The 21,089-nt window shown below is 38.5% G+C and overlaps 1 protein-coding gene across 1 annotated transcript in view; it reads right to left on the bottom strand.

The window, feature by feature from the left end:
• GABRA2 (gamma-aminobutyric acid type A receptor subunit alpha2) overlaps positions 1 to 21,089 on the bottom strand; it is a 122,789-nt gene that overhangs the window by 59,796 nt on the left and 41,904 nt on the right. The window contains exon 4 of the mRNA XM_068542238.1: positions 13,567 to 13,634. Coding sequence (XP_068398339.1) covers positions 13,567 to 13,634 — 68 coding nt within the window. The remainder of the gene's footprint in view (positions 1 to 13,566; positions 13,635 to 21,089) is intronic.

Below are 21,089 nucleotides of genomic sequence, written 5' to 3'. Positions count from 1 at the left end.
CACTGTCATTCTCTGACACAGCTTCAGAGGACTGCCGGGCTGTGAGTTGTCAGCCAGCAGGCAGGATATTCCTCTGACCAGCTTCAGCAGGTACCCTCATATGTTTCTTCACCAGCAGGAGGTGCATACTCCTCTAACCATAAAGTCCTCTCCAGTGAGCTCTAAGTCTTGGCCTTAGGGGAAGGACTCCTTTACAAGTCCTGAGTTCCTTCCTTGTTCATGATGCTTCACCCCACAAGCAGATGCTGCCCTCTGCGTCTGCTAAATCTATATTGCTTAGAGTCTTCTTTTACATTTTTATTTAGCCATCTTGTACTGATCTATAATTCATTCTATGAGGTTTTCCCTGTTCTAATTACCGTTACAGATCCTTTCCTCTAACTGGACTCTGATGATAGAGTAAGTAACCCAGTTAGTGGTCTTGCAATTAACTAGACTCCCCCCAACCCAACTATCGGTAAGACTGAGTAAACAAGGTGCATAAAGATGGAAATAAAGTAGAAAATTTGACATGACCAAAGAGAATTCTATAGGACTATGTTAGGCTAGGTGATTCAAAGAAAATGTGTATTAGGAAAAAAAAGTCTAGGGCCTTCAAGCATCTCAAGAGCCTAAGAGATGTTAAATATGTATTTCATTTTAGGGAATTTCTCAATATACAAGGGCGTGTGCTCACATACATACACACACATAATCCAAAATACATAAAGAAAACTAAAAAAATAAAAATAAGTGATTTTTTAACATTTAAATGTTGCCAAACACAATTCTACTCAACTCAATTCAACCTATATGGTTTGGAATATGAGTGCATTTTCATATTTAATACAATGTGTGGTAGTGTCCCCCAAAATAAGAAAGCCTATCTTGAGCCTGTTGAACTTTCTTTAAATTCTTGGGCTAAAGTCACTGAAGACACCAACATTCTGAATTCAGTTCACAGATGAGTTTAAATTTGCTCTATTGCCAACGACTATACACCTAACATGAGCTCCCACCTTTTTATTTTTATATATTTATTTTTGCATATGGCTTATTAATATTTATTTCAAATTTATTTCAAAACGACAGCAGCAGACAGGACACACAACTGCTAGACGCATTATTGCCTGATCGTGACTGCTTCACTCAGACACGGTCCTGTCCCAGTTCTGGGACTTGTCCTTAACCTTGAGTTTTCAGCTTCACACATCAGCATTCCCTCCTCTGGGCTGCAGCTTGACATCTGTGGATTCCTTATGCTCAGCTTTAATTCTTGCAGGAGAATTATAATGCTTTTTCCCATTTTCTTATTTGATTTTTCCCAGAATTTAGGATTTGTAAAAATATATAAATTTCCCATCAAATGCCTGGATGAAATTCCTACATGGAAACACTAACTAGACGATCACAGTTTCTCTTTATTTTCCTTTTAAAAATAAATTCAGCTTTATTGAAGTATAATTGACGAAAAAGTTTTAAGGTATTTGAAGCAATCATAGTGGTAATTTGATATACATAGTGAAAGGATTCCCTCTGTCTAGTTAATTAACATATCCATCGCCTCATATCTATTTATTTATTATTTGTTTGTTTTTGGCAAGAACATTTAAATTCTACTCTCTTAGTGAATTTCAATTATACAATACAGTGTTATCAACTATAGTCACCATGCCTTACATTAGATCCTCAGACCTTATTCATCTTGTAGCTGAAAGTTTACCCTTTTCACCGACCTTTCCCTATTTTCCCCACCCTTCAGCAGCTGGCAACCACTTATCTACCCTCTCTCTTTATGACTTTTTTATTCCATATGTCAGTGATACAATGCAATATTTGTCTGGTTTATTCACTTAACATAATACCCTTGAGGTCCATCCATGTTGTCAAAAATGCCTGGATTTCGCTCTTTCTCATGTGATATATATGTCACATCATATTTCCATATCTTGGCATTGTGGAAAATGGTGAATTAAAAAAGGAATGCAGGGAATTCCCTGGCGGTCCAGTGGTTAGGACCCGGTGCTTTCACTTCGGGGGGTCCAGGTTCAATCCCTTGTGTCGGGGAACTAAAGATCCCACGAGCCATGCAGCACGGCCAAAAAAAAAAAAAAAAACCAGTAGTGTAGATTTCTCTTGGGGATCCTATTTTCATTTTGAATATATATACCAGAAGTGGATTACTGAATAATATGATAGTTCTATTTTTAATTTTTTGAGAAACCTCCATACTGTTTTCTATACTGATGACACCAATTTACATGGCTGCTAACTGCACAAAGGTCCCCTTTTCTCCACATCATTGACAACATTTATCTCTTGCCTTTTTTTAAAACTATTTTTATTGAGGTGTAGTTGATGTACAATATTATATGTTTCAGGTATACAACATAGTGATTCACAGTTTTAAAGGTATACTCCATTTATAGTTATTATAAAATATTGGCTATAATCCTGTGATGTGCTCTATAATATATCCTTGTAGCTTATTTATTTTACACATAGTAGTTTGTACTTCTTAATCTTGTGCCCCTATCTTGCCCCTCCTCCCTTCCCTCTCCCCACCAGTAACCACTAGTTTGTTCGCTCTATCTCTGAGTCTGTTTCTTTTTTGTTATATTCACTAGTTTATTTTATTTTCTAGATTTCACATATAAGTGGATAAGTGATATCATACAGAATATCTTGTCTTTTTGTTGATAGCCATTCTAACAGGTGTGAGGAGAGATCTCATTGTGGTTTTGATTTACTTTTCCATGATGATTATTGATGTTGAGTATATTTTCATGTACCTCTTGGTCATTTGTATGTTTTCTTTGAAGAAATGTCTATTCAGTTTTTATTCCTTATTTAAATTGGATTGTGGTTTTTGTTTTTGTTTTGTTTTTTTACTATTGAGTTGTACCAGTTCTTTATATATTTTGGATGCTACCCCCTTATCAGATACATAATTTGCAAATATTTTTTCCCATTCTGTAGATTGCCTTTTCATTTTATTGATGGTTTTTTTGCTGTGCAGAAGCTTTCAGTTTGATATAGTCAGTCCTACTGGTTTATTTTTGCTATTGCTGTCAAATTTTAAAAAATCATCGCCAAGACCAACGTCAAAGAGCTTATTCCCTACATTTTCTTCTATGAGTTTTATGGTTTCAGGTGTTACATTCAAGTCTTTAATCCATTTTGAGTTGAAGCTACCAGCTTTCTAAATTTTTCAGTGATCCCAAAGAATGGTCAGAACAAAGAAGAGGAGGATTAGTTTAACTCATTATCACCACTGGAAAAATGTCTCTTCATATATTTTGCCAAAAATATGACTGTGTGCCTAAAACGCTCAAGTAACAAACATTTGCATGTCTAGAAAAAGCATATATGAAGATATGTTTACTTTTGATTTTTTCAGGTAAAAGAATTCACTCTGCAAAATGAACAAACAAAAAAACTTTAGCATTGTAACTGTTAGTATTAATATTCACTACACAAAATCTAAAACATTGAAAACTTTGATATTTTGGGGTCCTATATCATTTGCCTTTCTGTTTTGGCTGGTAATAAAACACCACAGCTAACCATATAAGGATCATAATTTATATAATATTCTGCTAATTTTTCAATGTAGTGCTTGACAGAATTCTGACTCTCTGCACTTGACTCCACATGGAGGTTAGGTGCTCATTCTCACTGTGTCTCTAAGATAGGGAGCATTCATTAAGACAAACTTCACAGAAATATTATCTTTACTGCCAACCAATAATGTTTGGGATATACACTCTTACTAAAAATATGTCACTGTGATCTTTTCAAGTTTGTGTACACTGAAATTAACCTATGGAAAGAGGAGGATTAATATTTCAGGTCATGATATAGGATACTGCAAGGGAGGAGGAGAGTTATGTTGAAAAGTGGGAGTTTTCCTGTTGTTGCAGGATTGTAGCTAATGCCTGAAGTTGGGGGGAAAAAGCACTTAAATCTTCACATTCTAATTTGAAAGAACTTCAAAGGTCAGCAGTGTTTGGTATCAACCACCTCCCCAAAATTGGGGGTCATCACCCCTCTTCCACTTTACATCTTCAGCCATCCAAGTTAATATGAAAAAGAACTATGAGGTCAGAGAAATGGCTCTGGGTGGAAGAAAAACTGATTTTTTAGTGATAAAACCAGCATATCTGCTCCCTAAAGGAAAGGTAGGGAGGTCCCCAAAAAATGGATAATTATGGGAATGTAAATTAGTAGAGCCACTAATGAAAACAGCATGAAGGTTCTTCAAAAAACTAAAAATAGAGTTGCCATATGATACAGCCATCCCACTCCTGGGTGTATAACTGGAAAAAAACAAAAACTCTAATTTTAAAAGACACATGCGGGCTTCCCTGGTGGCACAGTGGCTGAGAATCTGCCTGCCAATGCAGGGGACACGGGTTCGAGCCCTGGTCTGGGAAGATCCCACATGCCGCGGAGCAACTGGGCCCGTGAGCCACAATTACTGAGCCTGCGCGTCTGGAGCCTGTGCTCCGCAACAAGAGAGGCCGCCATAGTGAGAGGCCCGCGCACCGCGATGAAGAGTGGCCCCCGCTCGCCTCAACTAGAGAAAGCCCTCGCACAGAAACGAAGACCCAACACAGCCAAAAATAAATAAATAAATAAATTTATATTAAAAAAAAAAAAAAAAAAGACACATGCACTTCAGTGTTCATAGCAGCATTATTTAGAATAGCCAAGACATGGAAACAACCCAAGTGCCTGTCAATAGAAAATTGGCTTAAGAAGATGTGGGGAGGAGAGAAGATGGCGGAAGAGTAAGACGCGGAGATCACCTTCCTTCCCACAGATACAGTAGAAATACATCTACACGTGGAACTGCTCCTACAGAACACCCACTGAACGCTGGCAGAAAACGTCCGACCTCCAAAAAGGCAAGAAACTCCCCCCGTACTTGGGTAGGGCAAAAGAAAAAAGAAATAACAGAGACAAAAGAATAGGGACGGCACCTGCACCAGTGGGAGGGAGCTGTGAAGGAGGAAAGATTTCCACGCACCAGGAAGCCCCTTCGCGGGCAGAGACTGCGGGTGGCAGAGGGGGGAAGCTTCGGAGACACGGAGGAGAGCGCAGCCACAGGGGTGCGGAGGGCAAAGAGGAGAGGTTCCCGCACGGAGGAGCGGTGCTGACCAGCACTCTCCAGCCCGAGAGGCTTCTCTGCTCCCCCGCCGGGGCGGGCGGGGCTGGGAGCTGAGGCTCGGGCTTCGGTCGGATCGCAGGGAGAGGACTGGGGTTGGCGGCGTGAACACAGCCTGAAGGGGTTAGTGCACCACAGCTAGCCGGGAGGGAGCCCGGGAAAAAGTCTGCAGCTGCTGAAGAGGCAAGAGACTTTTTCTTCCCTCTTTGTTTCCTGGTGCGCGAGGAGAGGGGATTCAGAACGCCGCCTAAACGAACTCCAGAGAAGGGCGCGAGCCGCGGCGATCAGCGCGGACCCCAGAGACGGGCGTGAGACGCTGGGGCTGCTGCTGCCGCCTCCAAAAAGCCTGTGTGTGAGCACAGGTCACTCTCCACACCGCCCCTCCCGGGAGCCGGTGCAGCCCGCCACTGCCAGGGTCCCATGATCCAGGGACAAATTCCCCGGGAGAACGCACTGCGCGCCTCAGGCTGGTGCAACGTCACGCCGGCCTCTGACGCCGCAGGCTCGCCCCGCCTCCTCTGTACCCCTCCCTCCCCGCGGCCTGAGTGAGCCATCGCCCCCGAAGCAGCGGCTCCTTTAACCCCGTTCTGTCTGGGCGGGGAATAGACGCCCTCAGGCGACCTACACGCAGAGGCGGGTCCAAATCCAAAGCTGAACCCCAGGAGCTGTGCGAACAGGGAAGAGAAGGGGAAATCTCTCCCAGCAGCCTCAGAACCAGCGGATTAAAACTCCACAAACAACTTGATGTGCCTGCATCTGTTGAATACCTGAATAGACAACGAATCATCCCAAATTCAGGAGGTGGACTTTGGGAGCAGGATATATTAATCTTTCCCCTTTCCTTTTTTTTTGTGAGTGTATATGTATATGCTTCTGGGTGAGATTTTGTCTGTATAGCTTTGCTTTACAATAGCTTTATTTTACTTCACTATATTATAGCCTCTTTTTTCTTTCTATTTTTTCTCCCTTTTACGCTGAGCCGTGTGGACGAAGGGCTCTTGGTGCTCCAGCCAGGCATTAGGGCCGTGCCTCTGAGGTGGGAGAGCCAACTTCAGGACACTGGTCCACAAGAGACCTCCCAGCTCCACGTAATACCAAACGGCAAAAATCTCTCAGAGATCTCCATCTCAACATCAAGACCCAGCATCACTCAATGACCAGCAAGCTACAGTGCTGAACACCCTATGCCAAACAACTAGCAAGACAGGAACACAGCCCCATCCATTAGCAGAGAGGCTGCCTAAAATCATAATAAGGCCACAGACACCCCAAAATACACCACCAGACGTGGATGTGCCCACCAGAAAGACAAGATCCAGCCTCATCCACCAGAGCTCAGGCACTAGTTCCCTACACCAGGAAGCCTACACAACCCACTGAACCAACCTTAGCCACTGGGACAGATACCAAAAACAACGGGAACTACAAACCTGCAGTCTGTGAAAAGGAGACCCCAAACACAGTAAGATAAGCAAAATGAGACGACAGAAAAACACACAGCAGATGAAGGAGCAGGGTCAAAGCACACCAGACTTAACAAATGAAGAGGAAATAGGTAGTCTACCTGAAAAAGAATTCAGAATAATGATAGTAAGGATGATCCAAAATCTTGGAAATAGAATAGACAAAATGCAAGAAACATTTAACAAGGACATAGAAGAACTAAAGAGGAAGCAAGCAATGATGAAAAACACAATAAATGAAATTAAAAATACTCTAGATGGGATCAATAGCAGAATAACTGAGGCAGAAGAACGGATAAGTGACCTGGAATATAAAATGGTGGAAATAACTACTACAGAGCAGGATAAAGAAAAAAGAATGAAAAGAACTGAGGACAGTCTCAGAGACCTCTGGGACAACATTAAACGCACCAACATTCGAATTATAGGGGTCCCAGAAGAAGAAGAGAAAAAGAAAGGGACTGAGAAAATATTTGAAGAGATTATAGTTGAAAACTTCCCTAATATGGGAAAGGAAATAGTTAATCAAGTCCTGGAAGCACAGAGAGTCCCATACAGGATAAACCCAAGAAGAAACACGCCAAGACACATATTAATCAAACTGTCAAAAATTAAATATAAGGAAAACATATTAAAGGGAGCAAGGGAAAAAAAACAAATAACACACAAGGGAATCCCCATAAGGTTAACAGCTGATCTTTCAGCAGAAACTCTGCAAGCCAGAAGGGAGTGGCAGGATATACTTGAAGTGATGAAGGAGAAAAACCTACAACCAAGATTACTCTACCCAGCAAGGATCTCATTCAGATTCTATGGAGAAATTAAAACCTTTACAGACAAGCAAAAGCTGAGAGAGTTCAGCACCACCAAACCAGCTTTACAACAAATGCTAAAGGAACTTCTCTAGGCAAGAAACACAAGAGAAGGAAAACACCTACAATAACAAACCCAAAACATTTAAGAAAATGGGAATAGGAACATACATATCGATAATTACCTTGAATGTAAATGGATTAAATGCTCCCACCAAAAGACACAGGCTGGCTGAATGGATACAAAAACAAGACCCATATATATGCTGTCTACAAGAGACCCACTTCAGACCTAGAGACACATACAGACTGAAAGTGAGGGGATGGAAAAAGATATTCCATGCAAATGGAAATCAAAAGAAAGCTGGAGTAGCAATTCTCATAGCAGACAAAATAGACTTTAAAATAAAGACTATTACAAGAGACAAAGAAGGACACTATATAATGATCAAGGGATCGATCCAAGAGGAAGCTATAACAATTGTAAATATTTATGCACCCAACATAGGAGCACCTCAATACGTAAGGCAAATACTAAGAGCCATAAAAGGGGAAATCGACAGCAACACAATCATAGTAGGGGACTTTAACACCCCACTTTCACCAATGGACAGATCATCCAAAATGAAAATAAATAAGGAAACACAAGCTTTAAATGATACATTAAACAAGATGGACTTAATTGATATTTATAGGACATTCCACCCAAAAACAACAGAATACACATTTTTCTCAAGTGCTCATGGAACATTCTCCAGGATAGATCATATCTTGGGTCACAAATCAAGCCTTGGTAAATTTAAGAAAATTGAAATCGCATCAAGTATCTTTTCCGACCACAACGCTATGAGACTAGATATCAATTACAGGAAAAGATCTGTAAAAAATACAAACACATGGAGGCTACACAATACATTACTTAATAACGAAGTGATTACTGAAGAAATCAAAGGGGAAATCAAAAAATACCTAGAAACAAATGACAATGGAGATACGACGACCCAAAACCTATGGGACGCAGCAAAAGCAGTGCTAAGAGGGAAGTTTATAGCCATACAAGCCTACCTCAAGAAACAGGAAACATCTCGAATAAACAACCTAACCTTGCACCTGAAGCAATTAGAGAAAGAAGAGCAAAAAAACCCCAAAGCCAGCAGAAGGAAAGAAATTATAAAGATCAGGTCAGAAATAAATGAAAAAGAAATGAAGGAAACAATAGCAAAAATCAATGAAACTAAAAGCTGCTTCTTTGAGAAGATAAACAAAATTGATAAACCATTAGCCAGACTCATCAAGAGAAAAAGGGAGAAGACTCAGATCAATAGAATTAGAAATGAAAAAGGAGAAGTAACCACTGACACTGCAGAAATACAAAAGATCATGAGAGATTACTACAAGCAACTCTATGCCAATAAAATGGACAACTTGGAAGAAATGGACAGATTCTTAGAAATGCAGAAACTGCCGAGACTGAACCAGGAAGAAATAGAAAATATGAACAGACCAATCACAAGCACTGAAATTGAAACTGTGATTAAAAACCTTCCAACAAACAAAAGCCCAGGACCAGATGGCTTCACAGGTGAATTCTATCAAACATTTAGAGACGAGCTAACACCTATCCTTCTCAAACTCTTCCAAAATATTGCAGAGGGAGGAACACTCCCAAACTCATTCTACGAGGCCACCATCACCCTGATACCAAAACCAGACAAAGATGTCACAAAGAAAGAAGACTACAGGCCAATATCACTGATGAACAGAGATGCAAAAATCCTCAACAAAATACTAGCAAACAGAATCCAACAGCACATTAAAAGGATCATACACCATGATCAAGTGGGGTTTATCCCAGGAATGCAAGGATTCTTCAATATACGCAAATCAATCAATGTGATACACCATATTAACAAATTGAAGGAGAAAAACCATATGATCATCTCAATAGATGCAGAGAAAGCTTTCGACAAAATTCAACACCCATTTATGATAAAAGCCCTGCAGAAAGTAGGCATAGAGGGAACTTTCCTCAACATAATAAAGGCCATATATGACAAACCCACAGCCAACATTGTCCTCAATGGTGAAAAACTGAAACCATTTCCACTAAGATCAGGAACAAGACAAGGTTGCCCACTCTCACCACTATTATTCAACATAGTTTTGGAAGTGTTAGCCACAGCAATCAGAGAAGACAAAGAAATAAAAGGAATCCAAATCGGAAAAGAAGAAGTAAAGCTGTCACTATTTGCAGATGACATGATACTATACATAGAGAATCCTAAAGATGCTACCAGAAAACTCCTAGAGCTAATCAATGAATTTGGTAAAGTAGCAGGATACAAAATTAATGCACAGAAATCTCTTGCATTTCTATACACTAATGACGAAAAATCTGAAAGTGAAATTAAGAAAACACTCCCGTTTACCATTGCAACAAAAAGAATAAAATATCTAGGAATAAACCTGCCTAAGGAGACAAAAGACCTGTATGCAGAAAATTATAAGACACTGATGAAAGAAATTAAAGATGATACAAATAGATGGAGAGATATACCATGTTCCTGGATTGGAAGAATCAACATTGTGAAAATGACTCTACTACCCAAAGCAATCTACAGATTCAATGCAATCCCTATCAAACTACCACTGGCATTTTTCACAGAACTAGAACAAAAAATTTCACAATTTGTATGGAAACACAAAAGACCCCGAATAGCCAAAGCAATCTTGAGAACGAAAAATGGAGCTGGGGGAATCAGGCTCCCTGACTTTAGACTATATTACAAAGCTTCAGTAATCAAGACAGTTTGGTACTGGCACAAAAACAGAAATATAGATCAATGGAACAGGATAGAAAGCCCAGAGATAAACCCACACACATATGGTCACCTTATCTTTGATAAAGGAGGCAAGCATATACAGTGGAGAAAAGACAGCCTCTTCAATAAGTGGTGCTGGGAAAATTGGACAGGTACATGTAAAAGTATGAAATTAGAACACTCCCTGACACCATGCACAAAAATAAACTCAAAATGGATTAAAGACCTAAGTGTAAGGGCAGACACTATCAAACTCTTAGAGGAAAACATAGGCAGAACACTCTATGACATACATCACAGCAAGATTCTTTTTGACCCAGCTCCCAGAGAAATGGAAATAAGAACACAAATAAACAAATGGGACCTAATGAAACTTAGAAGCTTTTGCACAGCAAAGGAAACCATAAACAAGACCAAAAGACAACCCTCAGAATGGGAGAAAATATTTGCAAATGAAGCAACTGACAAAGGATTAATCTCCAAGATTTACAAGCAGCTCATGCAGCTCAATAACAAAAAAACCAACAACCCAATCCAAAAATGGGCAGAAGACCTAAATAGACATTTCTCCAAAGAAGATATACAGATGGCCTACAGACACATGAACGAATGCTCAACATCATTCATTAATCATTAGAGAAATGCAAATCAAAACTACAATGAGATATCATCTCACACGGGTCAGAATGGCCATCATCAAAAAATCTAGAAACAATAAATGCTGGAGAGGGTGTGGAGGAAAGGGGACACTCTTGCACTGTTGGTGGGAATGTAAATTGATACAGCCACTATGGAGAACAGTATGGAGGTTCCTTAAAAAACTACAAATAGAACTACCATACGACCCAGCAATCCCACTACTGGGCATATACCCTGAGAAAACCATAGGTCAAAAAGAGTCATGTACCAAAATGTTCATTGCAGCTCTATTTACAATAGCCAGGACATGGAAGCAACCTAAATGTCCATCGACAGATGAATGGATAAAGAAGATGTGGCACATATATACAATGGAATATTACTCAGCCATAAAAAGAAATGAAATGGAGGTATTTGTAATGAGGTGGATGGAGTTAGAGTCTGTCATACAGAGTGAAGTAAGTCAGAAAGAGAAAAACAAATACAGTATGCTAACACATATATACGGAATCTAAGGGAAAAAAAAAAAAAAAAAAAAGGCCATGAAGAACCTAGTGGCAAGACGGGAATAAAGACACAGACCTACTAGAGAATGGACTTGAGGATATGGGGAGGGGGTGGGGTGAGATGTGACAGGGTAAGAGAGTGTCATGGACATATATACACTACCAAATGTAAAATAGATAACTAGTGGGAAGCAGCCGCATAGCACAGGGAGATCAGCTCGGTGCTTTGTGACCACCTAGAGGGGTGGGATGGGGAGGGTGGGAGGGAGGGAGATGCAAGAGGGAAGAGAAATGGGAACATATTGTATATGTATAACTGATTCACTTTGTTATAAAGCAGAAGCTAACACACCATTGTAAGGCAATTATACTTCAATAAAGATGTTTAAAAAAAAAAAAAAAAGAAGATGTGGTATATAAGTATACAATGGAATATTACACAGCCATAAAAAAGAATGAAATATTGCCATTTACAGCAACATGGATGGACCTAGAGAATTTTATACTTAATGAAGTAACTGAGACAGAGAAAAACAAATAATGTATGATATTGCTTACATATGGAATCTAAAAAATAACACAAATGAATCTGTATACAAAACAGATATAGACTCACAGACATAGAAAACAAACTTAAGGTCACCAAAGGTGGGGGGGGGTGGGGGAGGATGGGTAAATTAGGAATATGGGATTAACAGATACAAACTACTATACATAAAATAGATAAGCTATAAAGATTTACTGTATAGCACAGGGAACTGTATTCAGTATCTTGTAATAACCTCTAATGGAAAATAATCTGAAAACAAAATAACTGAATCACTATGCTGTACACCTGGAACTAACACAATATTGTAAATCAACTATATTTTGATTAAAAAAAAATGGCTAATATTGTTAATGAGCATCTGCAAAAAAGGCAAACCTTTAGTTTTTGTGTGTTTATCCAGGTGGAAAACCTGCACACTTATCCTTCCCCTTGGGGTATCAGATAAAGGGAAGAAATTGGGAAGAGATGACATGATGGAGAAAGGCCAGGCAAAGCAGGGACAAAGGCATCTCCTCTCATTCTCATTCCCTGACCATAAGGAAGGTGGATGAAAAATAATCTCTACAAAAAAACTTCTATAATAGATCACTGTAGATAGCAGTAGAAGTGGAAGACTGATCACTAAAATTCTTATGCTTAACCAAGGATTTATCGACGATGTATCTAGTCCACTGATTTCTAAACCAACAGACTAATTTCCCCTTCTACTGATCTCATTTTAAAGAAAAATAGGGACCAGTTCCATAGAATTCAAGGATGTTAAGATTCTAGTTTTCTTTAGATTAATTTATATGTATGAGTGTATGTACTGTGTTTATGTAGCTAGGATGACAAGAAATCCACCTTACTCAATGTTAATAGAAGGTTTCCATTTGTAACACCGACCATAACCACAACCTGTAAGAAGCAGTTATCTATGGAACTGCCCCAGACGTATGGAAGTCAAGCAGGGGCCTCAATCTTTTTTTTTTTTTTTTAAAGGTTTGCTTTTATTTATTTATTTATTTATTTATTTATTTATTTATTTATTTATTTATTTATTTATTTTTGGCTGTGCTGGGTCTTCGTTTCTGTGCGAGGGCTTTCTCTAGTTGCGGCGAGCGGGGGGCCACTCTTCATCACGGTGCGCGGGCCTCTCACTACCGCGGCCTCTCTTGTTGCGGAGCACAGGCTCCAGACGTGCAGGCTCAGTAATTATGGCTCACGGGCCCAGTTGCTCCCCGGCATGTGGGATCTTCCCAGACCAGGGCTCGAACCCGTGTCCCCTGCATTGGCAGGCAGACTCTCAACCACTGCACCACCAGTGAAGCCCAGCGGCCTTAATCTTAAAGAATGATTCTCAGTAATATAATTATTTTTATTTAAACAATTGTTTGCCACACTGCAGCTGGGTAGAAAATTTTGAAAATAATACAAAGTATAAAGGGTTAATCTGAACACTCAAGTTAGAATGGTGCACACAGCTATAAGCAGATTAACAGCCTTAACTTTCCATGTATTTGGGCAGACTAAATAGGCATGAGACAGATCCAGAATCTATAACACTAAAAATACGTGTTTATTCTAAATTAGCCCCCAGACTTCCCATTATATGAAGTAAAAATACTGTTTAATGAAAAACTCACCATATCTGTATCTGAGACGGGGCCAAAACTGGTCACATAGATGTTAGTGAAGACTTCAGTAATACTGTCTGGTGTAAGAAAAAAGAGATTGAATATAGATATTATATAATGAGAACCACAGGAGAGAGAAGGGGTCAAGTGCATGGCATGGTTAGAAAGTTCTGTGATATTTGGGAATATTTCTTTTTTGCTTTCTTTTCAACGTTCACAACCAACAAAAATAGCTGTATTGCTTAATTACTTCATAGGGTCTTACAGTTCTAAATGCTAAATGCTTAGAAGGATTATGACATTCTTATTTGGAAACTATACCTGACTAGAGCATTTTGTTTTCAGCACACTGCTCAGAATGAATAGTTTCTCAGAAACTATCTTAAATGTACCACCAGTACGGAAAATAAAGTACAGTTAGTATGGTTACTGTTTGATACAGTCCTGTAATTGACCATTAAACCAAATATTTCAAATGGTATTTCATGATGGTAGAGATTTAGTTTGTAGATTGTAAATTAGTGTATCTTCTCAATAAAGCACAAACACATCGTTAATCATTATAAATAAACATAATTCATATTTTATAAAAAGCTTTTTCATTCAGTAACATAAAAATAAATGCAAATAACATTCATTAATCACAAGGATTGCTTCCAAACAAGCTTGCCTTTACATGTATTTAAGAATGCCTAAGACGCAAAGATTACATTGAATTAGACTTGAAAGTTATGTAACTTACAAAGTGTAGCACAATTAACTGGATTGCTTTATTAACCAGGTGATTTAGATCTTTGATTTTAAATAAGCCAAATGGCAATGGGGGGAAAGCTCAAAGGAAAAATTTAAAACTAAAACCCTTTCAGTGTTCTTATAAGAAAAAAGTACATCATTAATTTCTACCATCATGAACTTAACGCCTTAACTGCTAAGTGTCAAATGTGTAATTCTACACAAACAATATCATGAAATATTTTAATATTATACTGAACATTAATTCACAACCATGAAAGAGACAGTAAACTGAATCTGGAGTATTGTATCCACTAAAGCAAAAATAAAAAGTAAAAGGATTTTGAAACAACAGAATAGACTGAATGCTTACTCTTAAAAGGACTTGAAATGTAATAATCTACATGAGAAATCTATGAGATAGATTCTCTGTTATCATCCCAATATATGTGTACACTGATGTGCGGAAAGTTAAGGAAATGTGCCCCATGACCCACACTCCATTGAGTAGATAGAGCCAGGTTTTAGGACCCAAGCACTCTGGTTCCTGAGCCCTCAGGGTAAACAAAGCATTGTACCACAGTCAAGAATAAATTTAAAACCAAAAGTGTTTTCTTATCAGCTACATATTTCTATTCACCACAATACTCTGTGCCAAAAGCACACTTATGGTGTTCCAAATAAATATATTCATTCAACTTTGTTATTTTATATACTATTTTATTCCAAAAAACGGTATTCGTGAAATTTTGTTATAAAACTCATTTGAAACTCATTTATAAAGTTAATTCTCAGCTGCCACCTGCCCCCAAACACCTGCACAGGGTCTACTTCATAGCTATACAATTCGTGCAGTCACATAGGTGCCTGTGCTCAGGAAAGTCCCATGCCTGGTCTAACGTTCTGTTTTTGCTTCCTTGAAATTCTTCATTATGTTTTGCATAAAGGGCTGTGCATTTTCATCCTGGACTGGGCCTTACAAATTATGTAGCTGGTCCTGGATCTGAATTATATGTGTTTTTTTTCCTCTTACTCATACAAAACCAATCATGCTCTCACATTTATTCAATAAACAATTGAATAAAACTTTAGTCACTATAGATATTGGTTTAAAATGTTCCAAGAGAGAGAAATTAAAATGTTATGGCAGTCTTCACCCAAATAGAGGCAAATGGAATTTATTCTCCTTAATCTGGAGTTGTAAAGTTAGAAAAGAGAGATGATAAAAATACATGAATATATTCATGCTAAGGACATGAAGAATATCCACTTACACACCAAATGGCAAGTAAAGAGTAAAGGAGAATATGATCATCCTAGTGGCTGCAATGAGGTGCCAACTAAGAATCTAAAGAGAGAAAAATAAAATTACCCTCAAAGCTCTAAACAGTAAGAGAAACACCTCAAGACAGAACAGAGATATGCAAAGTTACCTTAAAGAAAATAATTTCAAAGTTTATTGACTTCATAAACACAGTTAAAAAATGTATGCATTTCAAGGAATATTCTCCTGCTATGCATGTTCAGAAAAAGTAGAGGAAAATAAAGTGTCCGTAAAACTAGAGATTATAGTGTTACAAAGGCAGTTTACACCCCTGTGAAGAAGTGAGTTGTGTACAGTCACTGCTGCTGAGAGATCCAGTAATCTGAAGTCTGGAATATTTACTGAATTTAGAGACCTAGGAGCCATTAGTAAAATAATGTGCGCAGAGGCCAGCTTGAAGTGAGGGAAGTGGGAGAAGAGGAAGAGCCTAGAGTGATTTTAAACAACCTTTGAGAAGTTCGACTGTGAAGGGAAAGAGGACTCCAGCAACAAGGGAAGGTGGGGGAAAAGAGACCGTTTTTGTTTGCTTGTTTAAGGTGGAAGATAGTTAAGGATCTGGCAATGCAGATGGAAGGGACTAAGGGAGCCGCTGAATATTCAGGAGACAAGATCAGTGGAAGAGGAATATTCCTGAGTAAGCAGGTAGTACGTTCATTAAAATTGATTGACAACATATACATGGAGGGAAGAAGGAGGAGGGAATATCCTTAATTATGTCGGGGTGAGAAGACAGAATGTTGAAATAAATGGAAGTAGGTTTTTAGGTCTAGTGGCAGGAAAGCTCCTGGAGAGGAGAGAAATTCTGAGTTACGTGCAAAATATCTGTGCATTATTTTTATTATAATAGATGATGATTCCAAGTCAAAAATTTGATAGTATAATTATATTAAGAACAATTACAATAGTATACATCCATAGAAGACCAATGTAGCATCTGCTGCCAGTTCTTTGTCCATAGCCCCTTGACAATCATGATTCCTCTACATCAGGGGTCCCCAACCCCCGGGCCGTGGACCGGTACCGGTCTGCAGCCTGTTAGGAACCGGGCCGCACAGCAGGAGTTGAACGGCGGGTGAGCGAGCGAAGCTTCATGCTGGCAATACCACCTGCACCACCCCCTCACCAGTCCATGGAAGAACTGTCTCCCATGAAACCGGTCCCTGGTGCCAAAAAGGTTGGGGACAGCTGCTCTACATGCTGGCATGTTCTGCTGCAAGCTCCTGTGATTCTCTGCCTGAGGGCTTTTCCTGGCTGTGCAGGGCAGAGTGTAATTGCAGAAAAGTCTGTGTTCCTGGGAACAGCCATCAACCAACAACGGATGAGAGTTGGAGGAACTATAACTCAGCTTTCTCTCCCTCTCAGTGGAGACAACTCGAAGGCATGCTCTACACCATTTCCCAGATGACTTCAGTGGGAGGAAACTGCAACTGTCCTCAGCAGTAACCTGCTCACCGTGGTACCCTGCTTTGGCTGTCCTCCCTTCCCTGTATCACTTTGACCTCCCTCAGCTAGTGCCGCCTGATATCCCTTCCCAGATGACTGTGTATCTTAGAGTCTGCTTCTGTGAGAAACCAAAGCCAACTACAAACATCATTCACATACTCTAAGAAGAAAAAAATGATAATAATTAAGGAGTCAGGAAAGATATTAATTGTATTAAAAGATATTAATTAATTGCAGCTAACCATCCAAGCAATAAGCTATATCGTCTTCACCCCTGTAATTTAGATATAACACTAATACTAATAAGGGCACACACGCATAAGATGGAGAGTAAAATCAAACTGTAAATGACATCCCTTCAAGAAGATGAGGATGCTAATAATTTTTCTCACCATGTATCATAAATAGGATGTCATGCACATATTTTAAGACAAGTTAGCCATTGCTGTTTTGCTTTACTCTCTCAGCAGCAACAAAGATATTTTGCTTCCTGGGATGATTTCTGTTAACACCTACATGTGCCATTTGTCATCAGTCAAGTTCAGTAAAGTCAACAAATTCTTAACCGACTTTTGTGTCTATGGCACTTAGTGTTCCCTATTAAAAGTTGAAAACTTGGAAGCTGATAATATAATTTGTCACCATTCTACCACAAAAGAATTGCTGCTCCTTATCCAATATCTTCCTCCCAGTAGACACTTAACACGTGTTTGATAAATATAGTGCCCATAAAATCAGGAAGAGTTAAGACCAATAATAAAACCAATATGAATTGTGTTTTCTTACAATCATTTTTCATGATAGTTCTAAGTTTTGGTCTTTGATTCTTTGCGATGATTTGGAAACATGAAATATAAACATATATTGAATACATGAAATTTCCTCTCAGTGTAAGACTCCTGGTGCTTTTAAATTTTTGAATCTTTATATGTTCTGTTTGTTCTTGTAGTTTTATTTACTTTGATTTTTTTTCCTACTAATGAAAATGCATTGATTTAAAAAGTATAGCACATTTGGGGATCCGAAACAAGAATCAAGATGGCTGTATGTTTATGGACCGGACACAAAGTCCTCAAAGGATAAACTAAACATACCCCATCATGACAGTCACCGATTATGGGTTACAAATGAATCTGACTTTGAAATCACTGGAGGGTCTATCTATCCCCCAATAAGGTTTGGGACTGTTCTGGCCCTTAGAACCATCACCAGGTAGAAGATTTGTAGTGCCTTCTCTTTCTTTGAAATGTCTTTCTTCAGTACCTGATGATTCAGTTGCTCTGGTGAGGAAGCTGAAGACACACCTCTCTCCCCAAAGCACTAGTGAAGGAAATCAACTAGGAAAGGGAAGAGGAGACTGAATGCACATTGATTCCCATGGATTTAGTGGGACCGTTTGGTCCAATTAACAAATAGCTACTAAGAGTTTACTAAGTATTGTCCAGAGACATCCCCTGCCTGACAGACAAGGGAGAGAATGTTTTCAAAGGGAAGCTGTTAGTGGTGCCAGAAGCAATTTATGTTCCTCAAGGTAATGTTTCATCAAGCCTTTGCTACGTGCTCAGTGTGGGACTCTGACAGGGGAAAGAATGAAGATGTTCTCAAAGATCTCACTTTTACTATCACAGGTTAGACTCTCTTTTGAGGAGATTCTAGTGACCCCATCCCATTTCAATTTGCTAAAGATGGCATCCAGAGCACACGGGATACCCTAGAACACTGAGAGTTCAAAGTTTAGTCTGAGCACAGGCTATTACATATCTAGTATCCCTGGGTTAGTTAGAAACTTGGAGCTTATTAATCACCAACCTGAAATCCTATGCTGTTCTCTAAGTACTGATAGAAACCAGCTTAACAACTAAGTTATGAGAATTTAAAAATTAAAACTATGCTGATATAAATTTACATTTTGCTCCCCAAATACATATTAATAAAAAATGATTCTCATGTCCAATATATATAATAAGGATAAGCTTTTACCTTTTTAAGATAATGAATTATTTTATAAATCAACATAAGTTGAGCATTCTTAACGCACTAAGAACTACAATTCACATATATATGTGTGTGTGTGTGTGTATATATATTACTAATACAAAGGATTGAAAAAATTCCACTACATTAATTTTCTTTATTATAAAAAAGGTGCATAAGTTAAAGCTTGCTAATTGACTTTTTCTTTTATGACCTTTTCACCATCCTCACAAAATACTGCTGTGGACAGCGATATTTCCGTTTACTTTGCAAAATAATTTTTCAGTTCTTTCTTTTCTATTTTGTAGAAGGAAAGCATTTAAATGTAATAGAAGTATAGACATTGAAAACACTAAATTTCAAAAGCTCATATAGGCCATGGCTCCAAATATTCAAAATTCTGCCTCCTCTGTTTCTAGTCTTGGTAAAAGCCACCATCATTTTGTCAGTTGTCAAACTTTTAGTCTCAGGCTGAACTTCTTACTCATATCCAGCATTTTAATTGTTGACTGGGTTCTGTTGATTATATTTCCTACATCGCTCTTGACTTTCCCTTCTCTCTCAATCCTCACTGGCAATGACCTCTGGAATGGCCTCTTTTAGTCTTCCTGCCTCTAGTCTCACCAACTCCTATATACCCTCCATGACACTGCTAATAATAAATCATGTGATGTCTCTTCTCTGATCAAATTTTTCTCAATGACTCTCCTTTGCCTAAAAGATCAAGTTCGAAGATCACAGCATAGCACATCAGACCCTTCATGATCTTTGTCTCCTTTCCATCCTGATCCAGCGCTGTCCCACACTGTATACCTTAGCCATACCCAACTCCATGTTATTCTCCTTCATTCTTTTTCGGGCAGGGGGGGGGCGGTGCTTTCTCTTTCCTCTATGTAAAATGCCCTCTCCTTGAATCCTTGTTCTTAAAAAATAAGTTCAAATAACACTTCCTCTTTGAAGTTGTCCTTGCCATCCCTGGGTATTTAATTAGTCTTTCTGTTTGTTCCAGAAATGTTTACTTCTTCAAATGAAATAATCAAATCATATTGTAACTTCTAATGCATGAGGAGTTGTGAAATGGTTGTTTGTTTCCCCACTCTACTCACCACTCAACAGCGCCCAGGACTTTGTTCTATGTGCATAATATGGAGCAACATAGATTATCACAGAATGATAATCACAGAAGATTATGGTCAAGGATAAGGCCATACCAATCCTGTCACACTCAAATATGAGATAAAGTATTATCTTTACGCCTATGGATAACCTGCAATAAATTACATGTAGGAAAAGTATTATGATGGTAAAGTGCTGAATTACATTAAACATATATGGAAAAAAATTTAAGGCAAGGTTTTAGATTCAGATGCTAAAAGCATAAGATCATTTGCCTTTATTTCTAATAGAGTTCGGTTCTCATATTCAACAATCCAACATTTTTCATCTACAACATCCTAAAGGTAAATGCATGAAGAGCCTTGTTGGCAATATTACAAACCTTTGCTATCTTTCCCTGAATCTCTTGGATCAGCTTCAAAAAGAAATTCTGTACTTATAAAACGGAGCTAACTGATATTCTAATTTGATGGTAGTATCAATTTCTTCTTAAAAATAAATTTGGCCCAAATTAGTGTAAAAGGAAAAAAGAAATCTCCTAAAGTAACTAACTTTATCACCCATCACTGGATGCTGTTTCCTGACAGTCTGTACATTGGAGAATGTTATGATTACTTTACACCTAACATGTAATTCGGAACTTTTAGAAACTTTATGTAGCAACCCTTAAATACTTGTCTTATCTGTTGAATTCCTATTGTGTGATAATAAAAGGAACTTATTACCTATTAAGCATTTACTATATGCATGGACTGGGTTAAATTTTTATATATAATTTCATGATCACCCTGTGAACTGTGCATAATTATATTCATTTTATCTCATCCAAATTCAACAGCTACTTAGACAGAGAGCTGTACTGAAACATTTCTTGTGACTTAAAAATCCCATGCTAATAACTATTTCAATAATAAAATGTCATTCAAAAACACAACCATTGGAA

Source organism: Eschrichtius robustus, chromosome 4, assembly GCF_028021215.1.
Source record: "Eschrichtius robustus isolate mEscRob2 chromosome 4, mEscRob2.pri, whole genome shotgun sequence".
Classification (NCBI taxonomy): domain Eukaryota; kingdom Metazoa; phylum Chordata; class Mammalia; order Artiodactyla; family Eschrichtiidae; genus Eschrichtius; species Eschrichtius robustus.
This window is presented reverse-complemented; position numbering and strand designations above follow the sequence as displayed.